At 37.0% G+C, this 19,797-nt stretch overlaps 1 protein-coding gene across 1 annotated transcript; it reads left to right on the top strand.

Annotated features, from left to right (window-relative positions):
* Positions 1-767: 767 nt before the first annotated feature.
* LOC127650258 (nucleoside diphosphate kinase A2) lies at positions 768-18,100 on the top strand. Its single transcript, XM_052135577.1, has 5 exons — positions 768-827; positions 1,655-1,787; positions 2,105-2,206; positions 2,304-2,416; positions 17,873-18,100. The coding sequence occupies exons 2-5, from the start codon at positions 1,659-1,661 to the stop codon at positions 17,988-17,990; spliced, it is 462 nt and encodes a 153-aa protein (XP_051991537.1). The 5' UTR covers positions 768-827; positions 1,655-1,658; the 3' UTR covers positions 17,991-18,100.
* The last annotated feature ends 1,697 nt before the right edge of the window (positions 18,101-19,797 follow it).

Raw genomic sequence — 19,797 nt, 5'->3', positions numbered from 1 at the left:
ATGTGTTTCTCTCAAAAATAAATGCAGTGCTATTGTTAAAGTTACTTTATTATAGTTACATTATAATATGATTTTTGTTGCCAATGTCAGACATTTATGATTTAAAAGACACTTATGTTGAATCCTTGAATGAGTTTAAGGATGTTTGGGAAAAAGGACATTTGAGGGTGGTGTTTTTTTTTTTATCGTATCGTTTTGTGAGGCTTTGCATCTTATCGTAAAATTTGTGTATCGTTACATGCCTAATAAATACATAAATGAGGAAATAAATCCATGTAGAAATAAATAAATGTACTCATTTATTTCACATTTCATTTTATTTATTTATGTCTATGTACACTATTTTTTCATAGTTTTATATTTACTTAAATATATATTTACTAAATGTATATATTTTTAAAATTTGCAGACTTAGTCCTCCATACCGATTCAACAATAAAACAACAATAAAATTTGGATAAATCCTCAAATTCTAACTTAATGTAAATAACAGTGAATATAATGATACCTTAAAGTTTAAATGATAAAAGTTGTATTAATTTATTAATTGTCGTTTTATGCCGTTTTATTAATTGTCGTTTTATTTATATTTTTTTATTTGTTTCCAAAGAATGAATAAAAAATCCTTTTCGAGCTGCACTTTGATTATTATTTACTGTCTTTTGGAACTTAAGAAATGTATCTCATGAGAACCATGTTACATTTTTAACTGTTCCCAATAATACACAAATACGCCTACTGTCGGCCCCGCCCACCAGCCCAACCCTTATAAACCCTCTACCCACAGCGCTCTGACTTCTCTTTCTTTCATCGTCCGTGGGATTCAGGTTGATATAATCTATACATCTCATTTGTAAGGCGTGTAAGAAAGTGGTGTGTTTCATATGTATGCACCTTGCGTTTCGCCGTTTTGTTTAGCTATGTGCATGAACTTTGCAATAAATATTTATGACTACTTCCTCATTTGAAGTAGTCGTGTGATATTCTGATATTTATATGCATTTATGAGTGTACAACCTCCTTGTTTATGGAAAGTCAGTCTTTGTTCCTTTCGTTAGTGTCGTTTACTATGTCACCTTATATGGCTGTATCATTCTCACCTCAGGCGTAATCCATCGTAACCGAACAATGAGCGAACACGCACGACTCTTGAGAAAATTGTTAATGAATGGTTGCAATATACTCCGTGATCAAGTATAAATTTGATTGCAGCATTAGCTGTGTTCTTTCGGGGGGGGGAGGAAGCGGGGAAGCATGAACGAGCATGTGGCACTAATATGGCTGCCACCAGCAGTTGCTCTCAGTAATGTACACTCCGCTGCAAGTTGGCTTCGTAATTGTTGGCTTCAGACAATGAACTTGAATTTGTATCCAGTGTATTGTTGTCTGATTTTATGCAAACACTAAATGCAAAACAAGTTCATTTTGCAAATCAAGGTTAAACGTCCAGGAAAAACAAAACTCGCACATCGACAATGAAGATTGTTTTACTTTTGATGTTGTCTTATTCGATTACAGGAAGTTATTTAAGGACTGGTCCGTTTTATTTGTATAATGCTTTTTACAATACATTGTTTTAATGTTGAGCCTTATGTGCTCAGAGCACAGTGCTCTAATTCGTGTGTATTTTTTTTTCTTCTCATTTCCACTCCAGAGCTATGGCTGCAAAAATCGAACGCACTTTCATTGCTATTAAACCTGATGGTGTCCAAAGAGGGCTCATGGGCGAGATCATCAAGCGTTTTGAACAGAAGGGCTTCAGACTGGTGGCTATGAAGTTTCTGCAGGTTGGTCGACATCTAAAGAATTCACAGGAGGGAAGGGAATACCAAATCATTCATATTTCATATGTCAATTTATCTAAGTTGTTGTGCATATTTAGAGGTAACTTTCCGAACATTTTATCATTTACATTGACCTTTTTAACCACTTTCTAAGAGACCTGAAAAACGGTGTGGCTCACGTGTTAATGGAACAGTACTGACAGTGCTTTAATTCAACTTGTTAATCCGCACAGTTGATTGTTTTGATTCATTGAAGTGTAAATGAACCTTTGGTTATGAAAACACAAACCAGGAGATTTCTTGCTGTTGTGACATCACAGGCATCAGAGGACATGTTGAAACAGCATTACATTGACCTTAAAGACCGGCCTTTTTACCCAGGACTTGTCAAGTACATGAACTCTGGACCAGTTCTTGCAATGGTAAGTGTGGTTCATGAACTAATTTAACAGAATACTTCAATTTTTTTTGTCTGTTTTAAACCTGTTGGGCCCTTTTATTTGCTCTCTGATTTGTTAGGTTTGGGAGGGTCTTAATGTTGTTAAGACTGGAAGGGTGATGCTTGGCGAGACCAATCCTGCTGACTCCAAACCCGGCACAATCAGGGGTGACTTCTGTATTGAAGTGGGCAGGTAAGTGGTTTTCATAGCTTTTTGTTTATAATGATTTTGGGAAGCATTTGTTTGCTTGGTGTGTGTGTGTGTGTGTATATATATATATATATATATATATATATGACTATTATTAGAACCGGGGCCAGTTTAGGTGGGTAGCCACAGGCCTGTTGCATGAAATTGTTTTAATGGCAACCCAGGTAAGTTTGAGTGTAGTTTGAACAAAGTTAGTTTCCGTCTTTTAGAGGGCAGGATTTCATTACCGTTAAATGGTGTCAAGATGTTCCATCAACTTTCTCTTATCAACTTAGAGTTTGATCCTGAATTGTATTAGTTCACAAGTGTTCACATAAATGGGGAGCAAACAGCCAATGGTGTGCAATAAGCTGTCAACTGGGCATAGAAACTAAGTTTGAATCTTTACATTTTAATATTTTCAAAATTTGAATAATTTTAAAGTAATGTGTTTTTTTTTTTTTTTTTTTTTTTTATTGATGTGCTTTCCTTGGTCCAAGAGATCACATTAAATACATAAAGCACCTTTATATTATTGCATAGAAAATGTTTATCCTGGCTGTTAAAAATAAAAGCACTTCATTTTCAAGTGGGTGGGGTGCTTCAATAGACCGTTCACATGGTGTTGCACGTACCATGTGCAGCAGGAGAAATTAGTCTTGTGTTCAGTACAACCCAACAGACGGATCCAGCTCTATGTTTCACTCTTTAAATTGCCCATCCTGACACACTAAAGTGATCAGTGAACCTAACAAGACTTAAACGGGATAGTTCATCCAAACATTACTCCTCATGATTACTCCCAGGCATGTATGACTTTCTTCAGCAAACACATTTGAAGAAAACAAAAAATATCTCCGCTCAGTAGGTCCTTTTTTAAATGCAGGTGGACGGTGATCAGAATTTATTTTTTTATTTTTTGAAGCTCGTAAAATCACAGACAGTCAGCATAAACCTCATCCATACGACTCCAGTAGTTACATTTATGCCTTCTAAAGCAAAATGATTGCTTTTGGTGTGAAAAAGATCAGTATACTTTTTAGCCATAAAGCACCACATCCAGTCAGCATCAGTATGTGCATCCACGAGAGCGCCAAGTTTGTGGTCTCTCCTGTGACTTATTCACGTTGGCATGTTATGGACATAATCTCAAGGTTTTTCTCTTGAGACATCCAGGATAAGCACACAAATGCACTTGATGCAGTGCACAGATACAAATGAAAACCAATTAAGCTTCTGTTCGGCGTTCCTCCTGCTTATTTGTACACCGTGCTGGTCTTCTGTGTGTGTGAACGTGTGAATTGTGAACTTTAATCACTAAAATAGCTTTACTTGGTGCTTTTTAGCTTATTCTTTAAAGAAAATGTATCATTGACTAGTGATATCTAACCTTTTTCAACCCTCCATGAGTTTGCATCCCTGTAAATTGTGGCATTGCTCGAACAAATCTACAAATTAGAAATGAAGCAGATTTTTTTTTATTTGAAATTCATCAACATAGGGTTTTTTAATCTACTGGCCTGGTCGGGCCAGTGATTCAGATGAGAAGAGACTTCCAAATCTGTTGTGACTGGATATATATATATATATATATATATATATATATATATATATATATATATATATATATATATATATATATATATATATATTTTTTTTTGGGGGAATATTGGGCTTAATCTGAATTAAGTATAACGTGTGTATAACATTCTAAAGACGAAGACAGCCTGATGCACAAAAACAAAATACCTGTATGGTCCATAAATGAGAAGTGTATTTGGTGTTTCACAGGGTTACCGCGGGGGCATTAAAAAGCATTAAGTCATTTAAATGGATTTTGTGAAAATTAAGGCCTTCAATAGCATTAAAAAGCTTTAAATGTTATTCCTACAGGCATTGAAATGTTAGTTGAGAGAATTATTTTACCAATTTATTTGGAATATAGCCTTCACAATTAATAACTTTGATTTGCTGTCGCAAAAAATTTAAATTGGCGTGCTATACAAGCGGATCCGGTTTGGTAATTGCCTCCGGCCGGTGCAAAATTGACGTAACGCCAGATGTTTGGACCGCGGCGGGCTGGGACCTGGTGGAGTAGAACAGAGAACGTAAATTTAGTATAGTTGCAAAGAAATGGGTTAGTGCAAATTCCAGCAAAAGTGGCTAGAAGACAAGGAATTTAGGACATGGTTGCTTACATGGTTGGTTGTCAACATGGAGCCTTTAAATCTCATATGCAGTCCGATTGCCACAAATCGGCTGTAAAAGGCAGACCGCAATTAATCTCGTTACTTCGCCGTGACCGACAAAGTAACCTCTTCAGCAACTACTACTACCACAACTGCTGCTGTACCGCTTCCTGCGGAGCACTACCGAAGGAAAATCGATCGACCTTTGAGCAGCGTTTGGTTCGGATGCGATTCTGCAGGCAGAGGTGCAGGTAATGTTGTCAAAATTACCGGTACTTCGGTACCAAGTCGATACTAAAATAAAAAAAGATGTTACGGTACCAGTGTTTCTGTAGTATTGAGCACCGAATCTACCCGGTACCAGTGCACAGGATGACTGACACGCATCCGACAGCTTTAAAATGCTCGCAGGCTTATTTTGAATTCGTGCTCCGTTACTACTTGTACACAAAGGACAATTAATCAAATTAAAATCGTGACATGCCGTAGTATGATTTATTAAACGATAAAGGCTGCAATCTTGCTGTGGAAGAGATGAGTACTTTAAATCCAACCTCTCATCCACTAGAAACTCCACAAACATTGTGAATTATTCACGTTGTATGAGATGACAAGGCAGATCACTTATCCATTGTGATTCATGTAAAATATATATATAGGTGAAACTCGAAAAATTAGAATATCGTGCAAAAGTTCATTAATTCCAGTAATTCAACTTAAAAGGTGAAACTAATATATTATATACTCATTACAAGCAAAGATATTTCAAGCCTTTATTTGATATAATTTTTATGATTATGGCTTACAGCTTATGAAAACCCCAAATTCAGAATCTCAGAAATATAAAAATCCTAATAGCCATGGTTATCATGCTGCTTTTCATATCAAACACCATTGCCATTTCGAATAATGATTAAGTTTTGAAGCTACAGCTGTGGCCAAGTATTGGAAGTGACTATTTTAATTTTTTTGTAAAAATGGCTGCTTCTGTACTTGTAGATGTAAACAATGATACGCATTATGAGTTTTAAAGGTTTTTAATTTTGGATTAAAATCCGGGGAGTTGCCTTGCCATGGATCCAAAATTTTAATATAATGATCTCTGAGCCACTTCATTATCACTCTTGCCTTGTGACATGTTGCTCCATCATGCTGGAAAATGCACAGATCGCCACATTTCTCCTGGATCATTGGGAAGTTGCTCTTGCAGGTCGTTTTGATACCATTCTTTATTCATGGCCGTGTTTTTGGGCAGAATTGTGAGAGCCCACTCCCTTGCACGAAAAGCAACCCCACACATGGATGGTCTCTGGATGCTTCACTGTTGGCATGACACCGGACTCATGGTAGCTTAAATCTTTTCTATCGATTTTCCAGATGTCCAAAACAGTCAGAAGGGGGCTTCATCAGAGAAAATATCTTTGCACCAGTCTTCTGCTGTCCAATCCTATTTCCTGCAATTTTACGTCCTTGATGTTTTTCTTGGAGAAGTGGCTTCTTTTCTGCCCCTCTTGACACCAGGCCATTTTCAAAGTTTTAAACTTTTGCACTCACTGTGCATGCAGATGCACTCGCACCAACCTGCTGCCAATATTGAGCAAGCTCTGCACTAGTGGTGAGACAATTCCATAGCTGGCCGACTCCGGAGGAGACTATCCTGGTGCTTGCTGGACACTCTGGGAAATCCTGGAGCCTTCACTGCAGTTGAACCTCTCTCCTTTTAAGTTCCTCATGATCCGGTAAATGATTCTTTGTATCAAAATGGCCTCGCATGCAAGGAAATTGATGCAAAGCGATAATGGCTGCACCTCTTTCTTTTATAGCAATCAGTCTGCTCTTATAATCCAATCAGAATGATAGTGATTCCACCTGAATAGTACTCGTTCACACTTTCCCAGGTGCAGCTGATATTAGTGAAATGACGTTAGCTGGTCACTTGGTGCTGTCGTGGAAAATCACGATGAATCTCTAAGTTGTAAGAGAACTCTCGGAGTCTTGAGTTCCAGATGCCAAAGTTGTAGTTTATTGAACACCAACACACATGAGACGGGTCAGCTGTCCGTTCTGACATTCTCCTCCTAAGTTCTCAGTTATATACCTTTTGTTATCTTTTGCCCACTATCTCTCTGACCAATGGGATTATTGCCCTTGTCTCTTTCCCTTGCCACCAATATGTTTTTATCTCCATTAAATATTGGTGGAAAATCCCCCGCCTATCTATTTTTAAAAAACATACATCAGCCGGTAACTTCACATATTTTGGACATATGTCATAGTTCATGGAAACCCTTACAATGAGGCGGCCTTGTTTGTTCCTTCACATTATCATTTGATTAATGAAAGAAAATGCAAGCTCCAAAAATATTTAACTCCTCAAGACAAAACACCATGGCAGAAACATATCATATAAGAGATATCGTCAAGGATATATGTTAGAATACTGCTGATTAACAGAAAGCAAAACACCAGCTGCAAAGATATCATACATTCAGCTTATTAGAACAAGATACCATTCATATAATAACTGATTAAAAGTATCTTTGAAAAAAACACACCAACGACTCATCAGTATACTATTGATTAACAAACACATTTTGTTTTTGAAGAAATACACCTGTTTTTCAAGGTTATATACCATTCTTTGTGTTCTCTGCAGCATCAACACTTTTAGTAACCTCCATATGCTCTCTCCTGGGTCACACAAAGGCCTGGAAACTCAAAAGTATTTTGATATATATATATATAAAAACATACTATAATATTGAAAAATATACTATATACTCCCACCTCTGAGACTTATAAAAGTCTCACACTCTATTTCCCTCAAACCAGAGTGCAGTCACACAAGCCAGCCTGTCCCATTTCATCATGTAGCCAAAGTGGGCCACTCAGTCCACTATCCAATGCCATCTTTATGGGGCTGCACTCTGCAGAACTTGGGACCAAACATCTCCCTCCACACTTGGCTAGGAAGGAGTAAAAGATCCCAGTCCTCTAGCTAGCACTGTTCCTGGGGGTGGGTAACAAAAATCAACTCATTTGTAATAAGCATGTGCATGCAAATGTGAAGCCTTGTGTGATGTATAGTACAATTGATTTATCCATTAAGTAGAATATATGTATGCGCACGCTTAACAAAACACTAGTAAAAGTAACATGGTAATATTCATCCTTCATTGCCAGAGGAACTCAGACAATTCCAGTAGCCTGGAGCGCTATCTGGTGGTGTGTTGGAGCAGACAGCGGGTTTTTAAACCACCAGTTGAGTCTATTTGCTCTTGCAGCCAAGCACTGAGGTGCTCGTTGCTCCTTTCTTCAAATGTCTCCCTCACATGTCTTCTCTTGGCAATTACTTCATAGGTATATTATGCTTAAACCTAATCATCAGTAATACTACTACAATTTGATTAGATACTTTGTAATAAAGATATACTTCATCAATCATTATAAGTAATTGGTTACATTGAGAGTAATAGGGGAATATATAAAAAATGACAAACAAAACATCCTCTAACTCCTTTCTTGAGATGCGATCTATTCTGTTATGTAAAATGAAGTACAATAGTCATGCTATATCTCCCTTACTATCAAAAACATGAGAAAAGTGTTCAAAAATAAATTTCCCCTTAAATTCCAGTGTTATTTCTGGATTGCTTCTCAGTAAATCTCATCAAGTTCATCCAATCCTGGCCCAATGGTACAGTACCTAGTTTCTAGCCCTGTTCCCGGTGGTAGCATTGAAACCGTTACCATTTGTTTGGCCACTGTTCTAGTCATTATTGATCTCAGAATGGGTATAATACAATAATGCAAATAGGGTCAGTCCTATAACTATTATTATACCTATTTTCATTAGCCCCATCTTCCATGAACCAAAAAGATCATCAAACCATTGCCCAAACCGCTGATCTCTCCCTGCATTAGATTTAACTTCCTTTCGCAGGTCACGCAGTTTCTTCATTGCCTGGGTAAATGCTCCTTCTGGGGAGGTATTATTTGGTATGTATGTACAGCAATCTTCTCCGAACATAACACATACTCCTCCTCTATCTGCCAATAACCAATTTAGTGCTTGACGATTTTGCCATGCCATTTTACTATTTGCTGCTAATTGGTGTCCTAACGCCTCCAGTGCCTCATCAGTATGATATATAAATCTCTGTTGGTTATAGTAAATGTAATTAATCCCTTCTAAATTTTTGTTGGCTGTTACCCATATGAATATTGACTCAAAGCCTGATTTAATTTCATTCCTAGCTTTAAACTGTTGAGGTATTCCCCTCGGTTGGCCAATTGCATCCAGGTAAACATCAGGATCTGGGGCGTACGCTCTTTTCACCCTTGCTTTGTTGTGGACTAAAGGTTTTGGTGCAGTTTGGATTTCAGAGGGGTCCCATTCTACCATAGTTACTTGTATTAGCCTTACTCTAGCGCACAGTCCTTTCCAGCCTTTAGGTAGTGCGGTTTTCAATTGATCTCCCCCACATAACCAAAAATAGTCTGCTATAGTTTCCGTTTGTTCCGCATGGATTTTTCTCGCAGGAGATACTAGAGTTTGATTTTCACATCCTGTAAGGCAATGACCAACAACTACGCCTAGACATCCTGCAGTTATGTTTGCAGTGAAGTTCTGTCCTAATGTCGCTGTTGCATATTGTGGTCCACTAAACCTAATTACATTATTGTTCAAAAACATTTCCTCATCTAAGTGCCATATTACTGCGCAATTGCCCTTAAATTGTCCTACATTAATTTTTCCTTGAGTTCTGTTAAAGCATTCATACTCCAGTTGACGATTTATTGTATATGATGATGGGCTTTCTTTTTTCTCATCCACACGTACGTCTAATTTTCTGCATTCATCTCCCCACCCTATCATCTTATAATATTCCTGATGACCCAAGAATGCCAAACATTCTGCTGGGCAGAACACTGTTCTCCCTGTTTTACCAAAATTTTTGGCATAATACTCAGTGCAATGCTTATAATCCTACTGATTCGGGACTACTACCAATTTTTTCAATGGAAAGGGTGAGCACATTACACAGTTTGTCATTTTTGCTTGCTTAGCTGTATATCTGGCCCATTTATACCAGTCATTTTGATTTGCGTGTTCTAATAATTCCTCTGTTCCTGCTGACTCTATGGGTTCCATATCATTTTCAAAAGGTATTGGCTTTTTCAGTCTTTTATTTTGTCAGGTGTCTTTTTAGGTGGATTATTCAGTTTGTTCTGCTTAGCCAAATTGCTTATCCAGATTCTTTGCTTTCCGGGTTCACCTTTGTTTAGTGATCCAGTCATTCACTTCTTTCTGATTTCTCGTGCTATGTCATCTAGTCTCTGCTCATTTGGGGAAATAATATTTAAGGTCTGATGTCAATTGTAGGAAATTCATCATACCATAGTAGTCTTGATGGTCCTTCACCTGGAGAGTCTGGGCCTTCCTGGATCTCTTCTCCCTCTCTTCTAGACCTCCCTTTTGATGCTTCTGATCTAAGAGCGTTCATCCACTTCCTTAAAACCCTTTCAAACCTTCTTGGGCGGTGACGCCCCCGTCGTTGGGTCGTCACCTCTTGCCACTGGTCTTGATACTGCTCAGTCCTCAATCCTTAATAATTTGGTATCAGTAAACAGATATTTTCTTTTTCAGGGAGTATCACCAGAGAACCAACACAGCCAATGGAACATCTACAAATGCTTAAATATGGAGACAATTCAAAACATGGTTAAATTCAAAAAGGCATTATTAAAAATTAATCGATCTATTAAAATTGTCCAAAGTAAAAGTAAAATATGCTAAAATTGAACTCATTTATAGATAATTAATTTCCATTCAGATTTTATTTCTGCTACATTTAGCAAATGTTACACAAAACTATGTATCATGGTGGGGACTAACATCAGATCAAAGCCCTGTCAAGCTTCTAGGAAGCTTAATTTAAAAACATCACCTTAATTCAATAATAGTCTCTAGATAGTTTTTGAACCTACATTTATTCTTTTAGATGAATTTTCAACTTAATCTGTTGTCTTCAGTATAAACCCTTAACTTTAGTTTGCCATCTGAATATATAAAATCTTGAATCATTGATGAGAGCTGTTCAAACATCTTATCACTCTTTCTAACATTATTGTCAAGGCACATCATTTTACATAATCAAATCAAAATAAAACAACTTATGGATATTTCTTCAAAATCTGCTCTTGTGTCTCAAGCAGACACTTGTCAATTTTAGACTGAGCGAGAAAGGGGGGGGGGCATTCCTCTCCCTCACACTGTTTCTAATCTCATTAGTTATTTCTTATTTTTTCATTTTACAATCTCACAAACATATATTTAATTTATTCTTCAACAGTAAAAATAGTGATATTTATAATAACTGATTATAGTAACTGCTTTCAAACTTTCTCATCTCACACCATTTAAAAACAAAAAAAATAAAAATACTCAACTTTCTTCATTCAAACAACATACAAATAACCTAATCTTTAATAAAACAGAACACAATGTCTTTTTCGACATTCTCTATATAATCAATTCAACTTATTTCTAGCCTTCTATTCATGCAGAGCTTTACATTTTTACATCTTAAATTTATTACTATCTCCATTTCTTACACTTTCTCAGGCGAAGGAACTTCCATTCTATCTAATAAAATAATATAGAGTTTTTAAACTAACAGAAAAGTAAAAGTTTAAACAGAATAAAGTCTTAAAGACAAACATATCGAAACATCTTTTCTTGTTTTGAAATAATTGCTCAGTAAAATACACTACGTCCTTTTAAATTTTTCATGACTTTTTTTTTTTTTTTTTTTTTATCCAAATGTTTCATCATTCAACAGTTATCACTATTATACCTCTAATATGATACTTTCATGTATTAACTATGGCAAATGGAAATGGTAGTAATAGAAATAGACAATCAACACTTTGTAGCACCCACTATACATTTTGTTAATTTCTTTATGAGGGTACTCTCTGGAAAATTTGGGGAGTAACCAATCCAATAGGTAACTCTATAACTTTGCCATACGTTTGTAATATTCTTCAAATCAATAAATCAGTGGTTAGCTGCTGGATTTAAATTTAGACCCTCAGAACAATTTAGACATGGGCATTGAACCCCATTGATGGCATTCTGGAAAATCATAAAGTGATCATATAAGACTGAAATAAACTTTTCCAGAGAAATTTGAATCCACATTATAAATGGCAAATCAATAATGATTACCAGCAGTAATGAGCGCAGGAGGATATATCAGATCAATCACATCATTTTCAGTCTTTGTCTCCGGATTTACTCCTGCAGCATTAGTAACTTCTATAAAATCATGTTTCTCAGCCATCTGCAATGGTGAGAAACTAGTTCCAGAATGAGTTAGTGAAACAACACACATAATAATAACAAATGAAACCCAAAAGACACATGAATATGAAGTTATTAACATTTATATTTGAGGAAGTTATGATGTTCAATTTAATCTTAACCTTTCTCCATGAGCTTCACCTGCCCCAAAGACCAATTTTTAAATGATCCAAATCATTCTTAAATTTCCTTTTAATTTTAGTCTCAAATGCAGCATCTCAGTGTACCCATGATCAACCAAGACCTATTCTGTGTATACCAAAAATAAAATATCTATCTATCTTTTTCTAAAGTCGGGGCCCCTTTCTGTTTGTCTGAAGACACCAAGAGAGGCCTGTTTCCCCTCAAAGTCATCCTCAATGCCTTCATCAGACAGTCCCTAACAAAAATAAAAAAATCTCTGCCTGTCTTTAGTTGGTTGATCAAGTTTACACCGATAATGCTGCACTCACATTTAAATTGTTCTCTAGATATTTTTTAAATCATAGAAAAATCAAAAACAACTTTCGTGTTTAATTTAATAATGTTAAAATGGTATTCTCTCATAAACTGGACCAGACAGAACATAAAACAGACACATGAATGTGAAGTTTTCACATTTAAGGTTTAACTGCATAAGATACAAAATATTATTTTCTAATTAGTTTTTTTATCATATCATTTGTCCTCTTTTGCCATTTGCTTGAATATAACAACACTTATCTTAAATACAACCTTGGTTTAAAATACAATTACTTATTTGACTTTAGTTTAATGCAATACACTCTACTCAAAGCTTTATTGTTTGTCCAGATAATGTGATTTCCCAAATGCAACTCAATCACTTTAAAGTGATCACTTTTTTATAATCTAAATATTCGTACTCATCACTTTGATATAAAAGGAATTATGATCTGACACATGTCCATTCAACAGCTCCTCCCTCTCAGTTTAGTTAATCTTACATTAGGCTTCCTTCATGGCATGAAAACAGCCCAAGAATAAACATCGTCCAGTCCGCTAAGGGTTAACTTTTTGATTTCATGCACTTTTTTTTTTACAGCTATTTGTTTATATTATATTTATCCTTATACATACACACACTTACAGACATACACATATTTTTATCATTGGTTTTCATTCTACAACCAGAATATTTATTAAGTGTCCTCTTTGTTTTTAATCATCAGATCTCTTCTGCCTCTTATATTGATGAAAATAGTCTAAATAGATTTTCTTTTATGTAAATTGCATACATACTCCTCATTAGTTACGCAGCAAATGATCAACCTCTCTATCTGGATGGATATTTATAGGGCTCATATAACATACACTCTGCTTCCATTTATTTATAGGGCTCATCATACACTTCCATACGCAATCACACTTCAGTCATACTTTCAAACACAGATACTCTCACAAACACAGAACCTACAAACACAAGGCCTTTATAAACCCAGAGCTCTCAAAAAAATACTATACTAAAACAAACCTATTACTTCTGCCCCTCCTTTTGCTCTCCTCTTTTCACTCTCTCGCTTTTATTTCCATAAAAAGACTCATTATTTACAGTGGTTGATTTGCTATATCTGTTACTACTTTTTATATTAAAACCCATATACTTCCACCCACATCGGTCACCTCCATTTTGGGTTTCTGTTTCTACATTGGTGCTAATTCTCCTTTTTCTATTAAAAATCACCTTAACTTCATAACTCCAGAAATGATCACTAATTCCCTGTGTTTCTATTATTAATTTTTTAATTCTTTTTCTTTTCTCCTCTCAGTTAGTCTCCTCTCAAATTCAGTAACAGCTTATTTCCACATTATGATTTCTGTTTCAGGAGGAAAACTGAGAAAAGAAAGTTGTTCTGTTTCTCTGTGCGTGCTCAAAGACCTCACTCTAGCAGCCCCTCCCCTACAGCTCTTCACAGCACTCAGTCTCTAGCGTACTGTATGAGAGAGAAATGTTACCTGCTGCAATTTCTTTCCATTCAACAAACGGCCATTCTTGTAAGGTCTCCGCTAAGTTTACTACTTTAATCAGACCCGTCACCAGTTCCTTTTTTTTTTTTTCTTAGTTAACTTCCTCCACTGCCCTGTATAATCTATATACTCTGATTCTTTCCAAAAATGATCACTGATCCCCTTTTGACTCTCAGTGTTTTCTCCAATTCTCTCTGCCACTCTTCAGATCTGCATTGATCTCCAAACTTTACAAAACTCGCTTGTCTCTGCATTTTTCTCTAGTATTGTTCACTGCAGTGGAAAACATTTAGCCTTTTCTTTATCTTCCCAATTATTCTAGTTTTTCTCCTCTGAATCTCCCCTTCCCCTCACTCACAGAGCTGTCCGTTCAGCTGACCAGTGAGCAAGGCAAGGAGATGTCAGAAGCAGGTGCCATACTTTTTCAACAATTGTTTTATTCAATTCACTGTTTCAATTCATTTTCCACTTTTGCTCTCATTTAGCATTTCATTCTCTGTATTATTCTGCCTTTGCACACAATACATCAACACTGCAATCATGCATTTGAATTAACCCAAAAACAGCGCAATTAGTACTGTAAGCACACATGCACCAACAACATAGTTAGTCATGCACATTATTCATTATCTCAAACATGCACATAGTTCAACAATTCCCCGTTTTCTGCATAGTCCGGGTTCCGTCAAACACTGCAATAAATAACTTAATCTAACACCTGGAGGAATTTTACGCGAATTCACTTCTCCACCCGTGTTAGGATTTTCACCTGTACAGGATTTTCAGCCACTCTTCTGGCAAAACCTTGAATAAATGCACCTAACCGGGAATTTTCACGCGCCGTCGCTTCTCGACTCACCCCCAGGCTTTTTCTACCTTCTTTAAATAAACTTTCTTAAACAATACCACCCCCAATTTTTGGAAATCTGGAACTCTCCTCTATTTTAGCCAATTAGTCCAAATTATTCTATGTCCGGACCGGCAAAAGTCTCAGGGAATTCACTTACTGGGACTTGCTATCACAGATCACACAAGATCACCTTAAGCAAAACGCTTGCCTTGATTTTGTGGCGCCGGTGATCTTGCGTAACTCGTGCAAGCCGTCCTGTCAGTGACCTTTCGACCCCTTTGACCTCACTGCCGTCCCTTCGTGGTCGCCAGCAATATGTCGTGGAAAATCACGATGAATCTAAGTTGTAAGAGAACTCTCGGAGTCTTGAGTTCCAGATGCCAAAGTTGTAGTTTATTGAACACCAACCAACATGAGACCGGTCAGCTGTCCGTTCTGACATTATCCTCCTAAGTTCTCAGTTATATACCTTTTTTGTTATCTTTTACCCACTATCTCTGACCAATGGGATTATTGCCCTTGTCTCTTTCCCTCGCCACCGATATGTTTTATCTCCATTAATTAAATATTGGTGGAAAATCCCCCGCCTGTCTATTTTTAAAAAAACATGCATCAGCCGGTAACTTCACATATTTTGGACATGTCATAGTTCATGGAAACCCTTACAATGAGGCGGCCTTGTTTGTTTCACGGCCTTGTTTGTTCCTTCACATTATCATTTGATTAATGAAAGAAAATGCAAGCTCCAAAGATATTTAACTCAAGACAAAACATCATATAAGAGATATCGTCAAGGATATGTGTTAGAATACTGCTGATTAACAGAAAGCATTACACCAGCTGCAAAGATATCATACATTCAGCTTATTAGAACAAGACACCATTCATATAATAACTGATTAAAAGTATCTTTGAAAAAAAACACACCAACGACTCATCAGTATACTATTGATTAACAAACACATTTTGTTTTTGAAGAAATACGCCTGTTTTTCAAGGTTATATACCATTCTTTGTGTTCTCTGCAGCATCAACACTTTTAGTAACCTCCATATGCTCTCTCTCCTGGGTCACACAAAGGCCCAGAAACTCAAAAGTATTTTGATATATAAAAACATACTAGAATATTGAAAAATATACTATAGTGCCAGGGCCAAAAACAGGGAAATTTGGGTTTTTGTGATTTAAGAATTTATTTGGGGGGGGGGGCAATAAAGCTTTCAGCAATTATTTAAAATGCATCTGATCACACTGCACAATAATCTAGAAACTGTGAATCAACCACAACTGCAGCAGAAATCTTGAAACCGTGAAACACAATTTGTCACTGCCTATACTTTTGGCCATGGCTGTAACCTAATTAAATGTATACTTGCATTTTGGATACCGAGCAGCTTGTGATCTCCAGGTACATGTACAACTGGGGTTTAACACATTTATTACGTTTCGTTCGCCGCATCTCTTAAGGCGAATGAGAGAACTTTTTTTTTTTTTTTTTTTTGGGTGTGTTCCAATGTTACTATTCACCAACATGTAAAAATGAACAGTGTGGGGTTTTCACACTCTGAACACTGAATGTGCACTTGAATTTCGTAGCAGGATTGTACATCTTGCACAACTTTTTTTTTTTTTTTTTTCCTGCCATTTCCTACACATTGGTAATAGCTGCTGCTAAGACATTTGGAAAAGTTTGAGGACATTGATAGGAGAGTGTACTCTGTATGCACAATCTTATGCGTGCCCACAGCTTAGTCTACCTATGTGACTAATGTAATGTTTGAAATTCGACTATGCGAAATGAAATGTACTACTAAGATGGACTGAAAACAATCAATATTTTTCCTTTTCAAGAACTTGTTCATGGTTTGCTTATGTGGGATAGTGGTGTGCTGTAGAATTTAGTCTTTTTGTTTTTTTTTTTTCATTAAAAATATATCCGCTCTTTATGACCTCCCCAAATGTTTTTTTTTTTATTATTTTTTATTTACTCCTGTATAACAAAGAATGTGTCCACATTGAACCCCTACTTTTACCCACCCCGACCCTCAATGAACACTCCTTGGGTCACAAATGGAAGAGAGACACCCAAAAAAAAAAAATTATAATCCTATAAAATTTAAAGCTAAACCTCTCTCTCTCTCCACAGCCCCTCCTGAGAGTCCCCCCAAACACCAAATACCTACACCGCTTCCTATAAAACAAATCTTGAACCCCCTCTGCTCGACATCTCCTCCTCAAAAGACGCTACCCTCCCAACTCCACACACACCACACCGGAAATGAGGGAGCCCCATCTGACTGTCATAAAGATTTGGGTCGTAACTAGTATTGTCTTAATCTCGATGACTGCTCCATCACCCAAAAAAGAGATGTTTTGTTTGGGTGTATATATATTTGTTGAATTCTGGGTCTGTGTGTGAGAATCGAACGTCCCTTTTGGGACACTGTATTTTAAAGATTTAGATTTTTACAAAAATATAACTTCACAAATCTTTATTGTAAAGCGTTAAACAATGATTTCCATGCTTGCACCATTTTTATTTTATTTCGGCAGACCTCTCTAATTTCTTAAGAATTGTTGATCGGGGGGTCTAGGTAGCTCAGCGAGTGAAGCCATTTGACTACCTTTCCCTGGAGTTGCGAGTTCTAATCCAGGGCATGCTGAGTGACTCCAGCCAGGTCTCCTAAGCAACCAACTTGGCCTGGTTGCTATAGGGAGGTAGAGTCGGAGGGGGAAGTTTTTTTTTTTTTTGTTGTTGTTGATCTCGTGTGTAGATGTTTAAACTCTTATCTTCATAAAAGTCTTTCTCCAGAGAAGTAAATCACACAGACTTTCTCAATGTTTGGTGTGTTTTTTTTTTTTAATATCTGTTTGCAGCAGACAACACTCATTCCTGTGCTTGTGAACTAATCAAGCTTTTGTGTTGACAAGCTGTATATCGAGTGTTGTGATCCCATTTAAACTGGGTTGGATTTGTTTTGGCAACTTGTTGACATGTATGTTAAAAATTGGTTTATGTATAGTTTAATATTTGTTTTCATAATTCTGAAGGCAGCAGCCACATCACTTTTTATTTTGTGTTTTAGGAACATCATTCACGGTAGCGATTCTGTGGACAGTGCCAACAAAGAGATAGAATTGTGGTTCAAGCCTGAAGAGCTGGTGGCTTACAAGAGCTGTGCGCTAGACTGGATCTATGAATGAACTCTTCAAACTCACTCATCTAGGCAAAACTTGCTGTACCAGTTCTTTTGGATTTGGTTTGTTGGTCTTGTCTGAACTTGTTTGAATAAATAAAATGCCTATTATTTGTTTCTGGAGTTTAAAGTTATTTTCAGTGCAAATAAACCTCCATGCTAAATGCTTGGCTTGAATTAAAATGGCAGTCTTGAAATTGTCTTTCAGGCCATATTAAGCAAAAATTTTAAATGATCAGCTGGTGATCTCTGGAGTTCATGTATTTTTATTCTTTGTCGGACAGGGAAAGGAGAAATGTAGCACAGGAATGCCAATAATGCACCCTTGAAACAACTTGTGATGTGCTACCGCTGGTCCTAAAATTGTTTGCCTACTTAGTTTTTGAAAATTCTACACTTACTGCAATTTGTTCATGTGAAATTATTTACTAGGAATGCGCACTTACCGTTTTTAACATTCAGATAACCGCAAGGCTTCATGAATGGTTAATTGGTTTGTCAAGTGGTTTTTATTGTCGTTTCAACCATATACAGTTAGTACAGTACACAGCAAAACAGTACACAGTTTCCACCAGGACCATGGTGCTACATAAAAACAACACAGGACCACATGAGACTACACAACTAAAGAAAATTCCTATATAAATTGCATGTGCAAAAAGTAAGGGACAGTACGCCAGTAGTTTTTGGTTTGGATGTAGGAATAATTGTTCAGCGGAGAAAGCTTTTGAAGGAACACTATCCCATTTCTTACACTTGAGAGAACCAAACTTTTTATGGGATGCTCAGAGTAAAGGTAAGGCAGGGGGAAGTACTTCACTTGTGCATGCATTCCACCAATATATCTGACATCTGAATAGACCTGTTGTTGGCTGCCCAAAAATATTTAAAAATGAGGTGAGGCTAACCCTTCAACATTCCTATCTTGTACAACTGTTTTTTGAGATCGGATGTTTGTATTCCTAAACAAATGTTAAGATTATACCAAATAAGAATAAATCATATTGGCCCTGTTGCTTGGGGGGGGGGGGGTAGAGTCACATGGAGTAACGATTAGTGGTTCTCACGGTCATTACTGTGCGTGGTAAGTTGTGCGTGTCTTGTGGAGTGGCATGAGTCTCCACTGTGCCATGCACGACTAGCCACATGATAAAATGCGTGGATTGACTGTCCTCCGCCAACTAGATTGAAGTGAGTAACCGCACCACCACGAGGACCTAAGTAGTGGAAATTAGGTATTCCAAATAGGGATGCACCGAAATTTCGGCCGCCAAAAATGGCACTTTCGGTTTTCGGCCGAAAGAGAAAAAAGGCCGAAAATATACCTCCTCGCCCCACCCCTCAGTGCTCCGATTTCACTCTGGATCGATCTAGCCCTTATCACGGCGCTACCAAACAAAGGCCAATCATGTCAGCGGTGTGGAAATTCTTCAAAGTTTCTGATAAGGACATCACATTTGCGATCTGCAGTGTTTGTTCAGCAGAATTTAAGATATATATTATTATACACAGAGTACAGCAAGAGATTCTACAGGAAAGCGCCCCGATCCGCAGCTACACCACAACTTGAGACGTATCTAGCTGAACTACCCATTGCCAGAAGCGACAATCCCCTTGATTACGGTCGCATAAACAAAGACCGCTTTCCTTTGCTTGCGCGGATTGCGCACAGGTATTTATCTGCCCAAGCACCACAGAGAGTGAGAGCCTGTTCAGTGCAGCATCTCATGTTCTTAAGTTTAGCAACTTTTGCTCTTGAAGAGAAACCTGTCACTTGTAGTTAAATAGAAAGCGGTCCAAATTGATGTGTATAG

This window comes from Xyrauchen texanus, chromosome 10 (assembly GCF_025860055.1).
Source record: "Xyrauchen texanus isolate HMW12.3.18 chromosome 10, RBS_HiC_50CHRs, whole genome shotgun sequence".
NCBI lineage: Eukaryota > Metazoa > Chordata > Actinopteri > Cypriniformes > Catostomidae > Xyrauchen > Xyrauchen texanus.
Note: the sequence above shows the minus strand (reverse complement) of the source record. Positions and strands in the feature narration are given on the sequence as shown.

Excerpts from the sequence above, each read along its gene's own strand:
- LOC127650258 (XM_052135577.1), top strand. The coding sequence starts at position 1,659 with ATGGCTGCAAAAATCGAACGCACTTTCATTGCTATTAAACCTGATGGT. Across the intron at positions 2,207-2,303 it reads CTGGACCAGTTCTTGCAATG|GTTTGGGAGGGTCTTAATGT; the intron begins GTAAGTGTGGTT and ends CTGATTTGTTAG. Across the intron at positions 2,417-17,872 it reads TTCTGTATTGAAGTGGGCAG|GAACATCATTCACGGTAGCG; the intron begins GTAAGTGGTTTT and ends TTTGTGTTTTAG.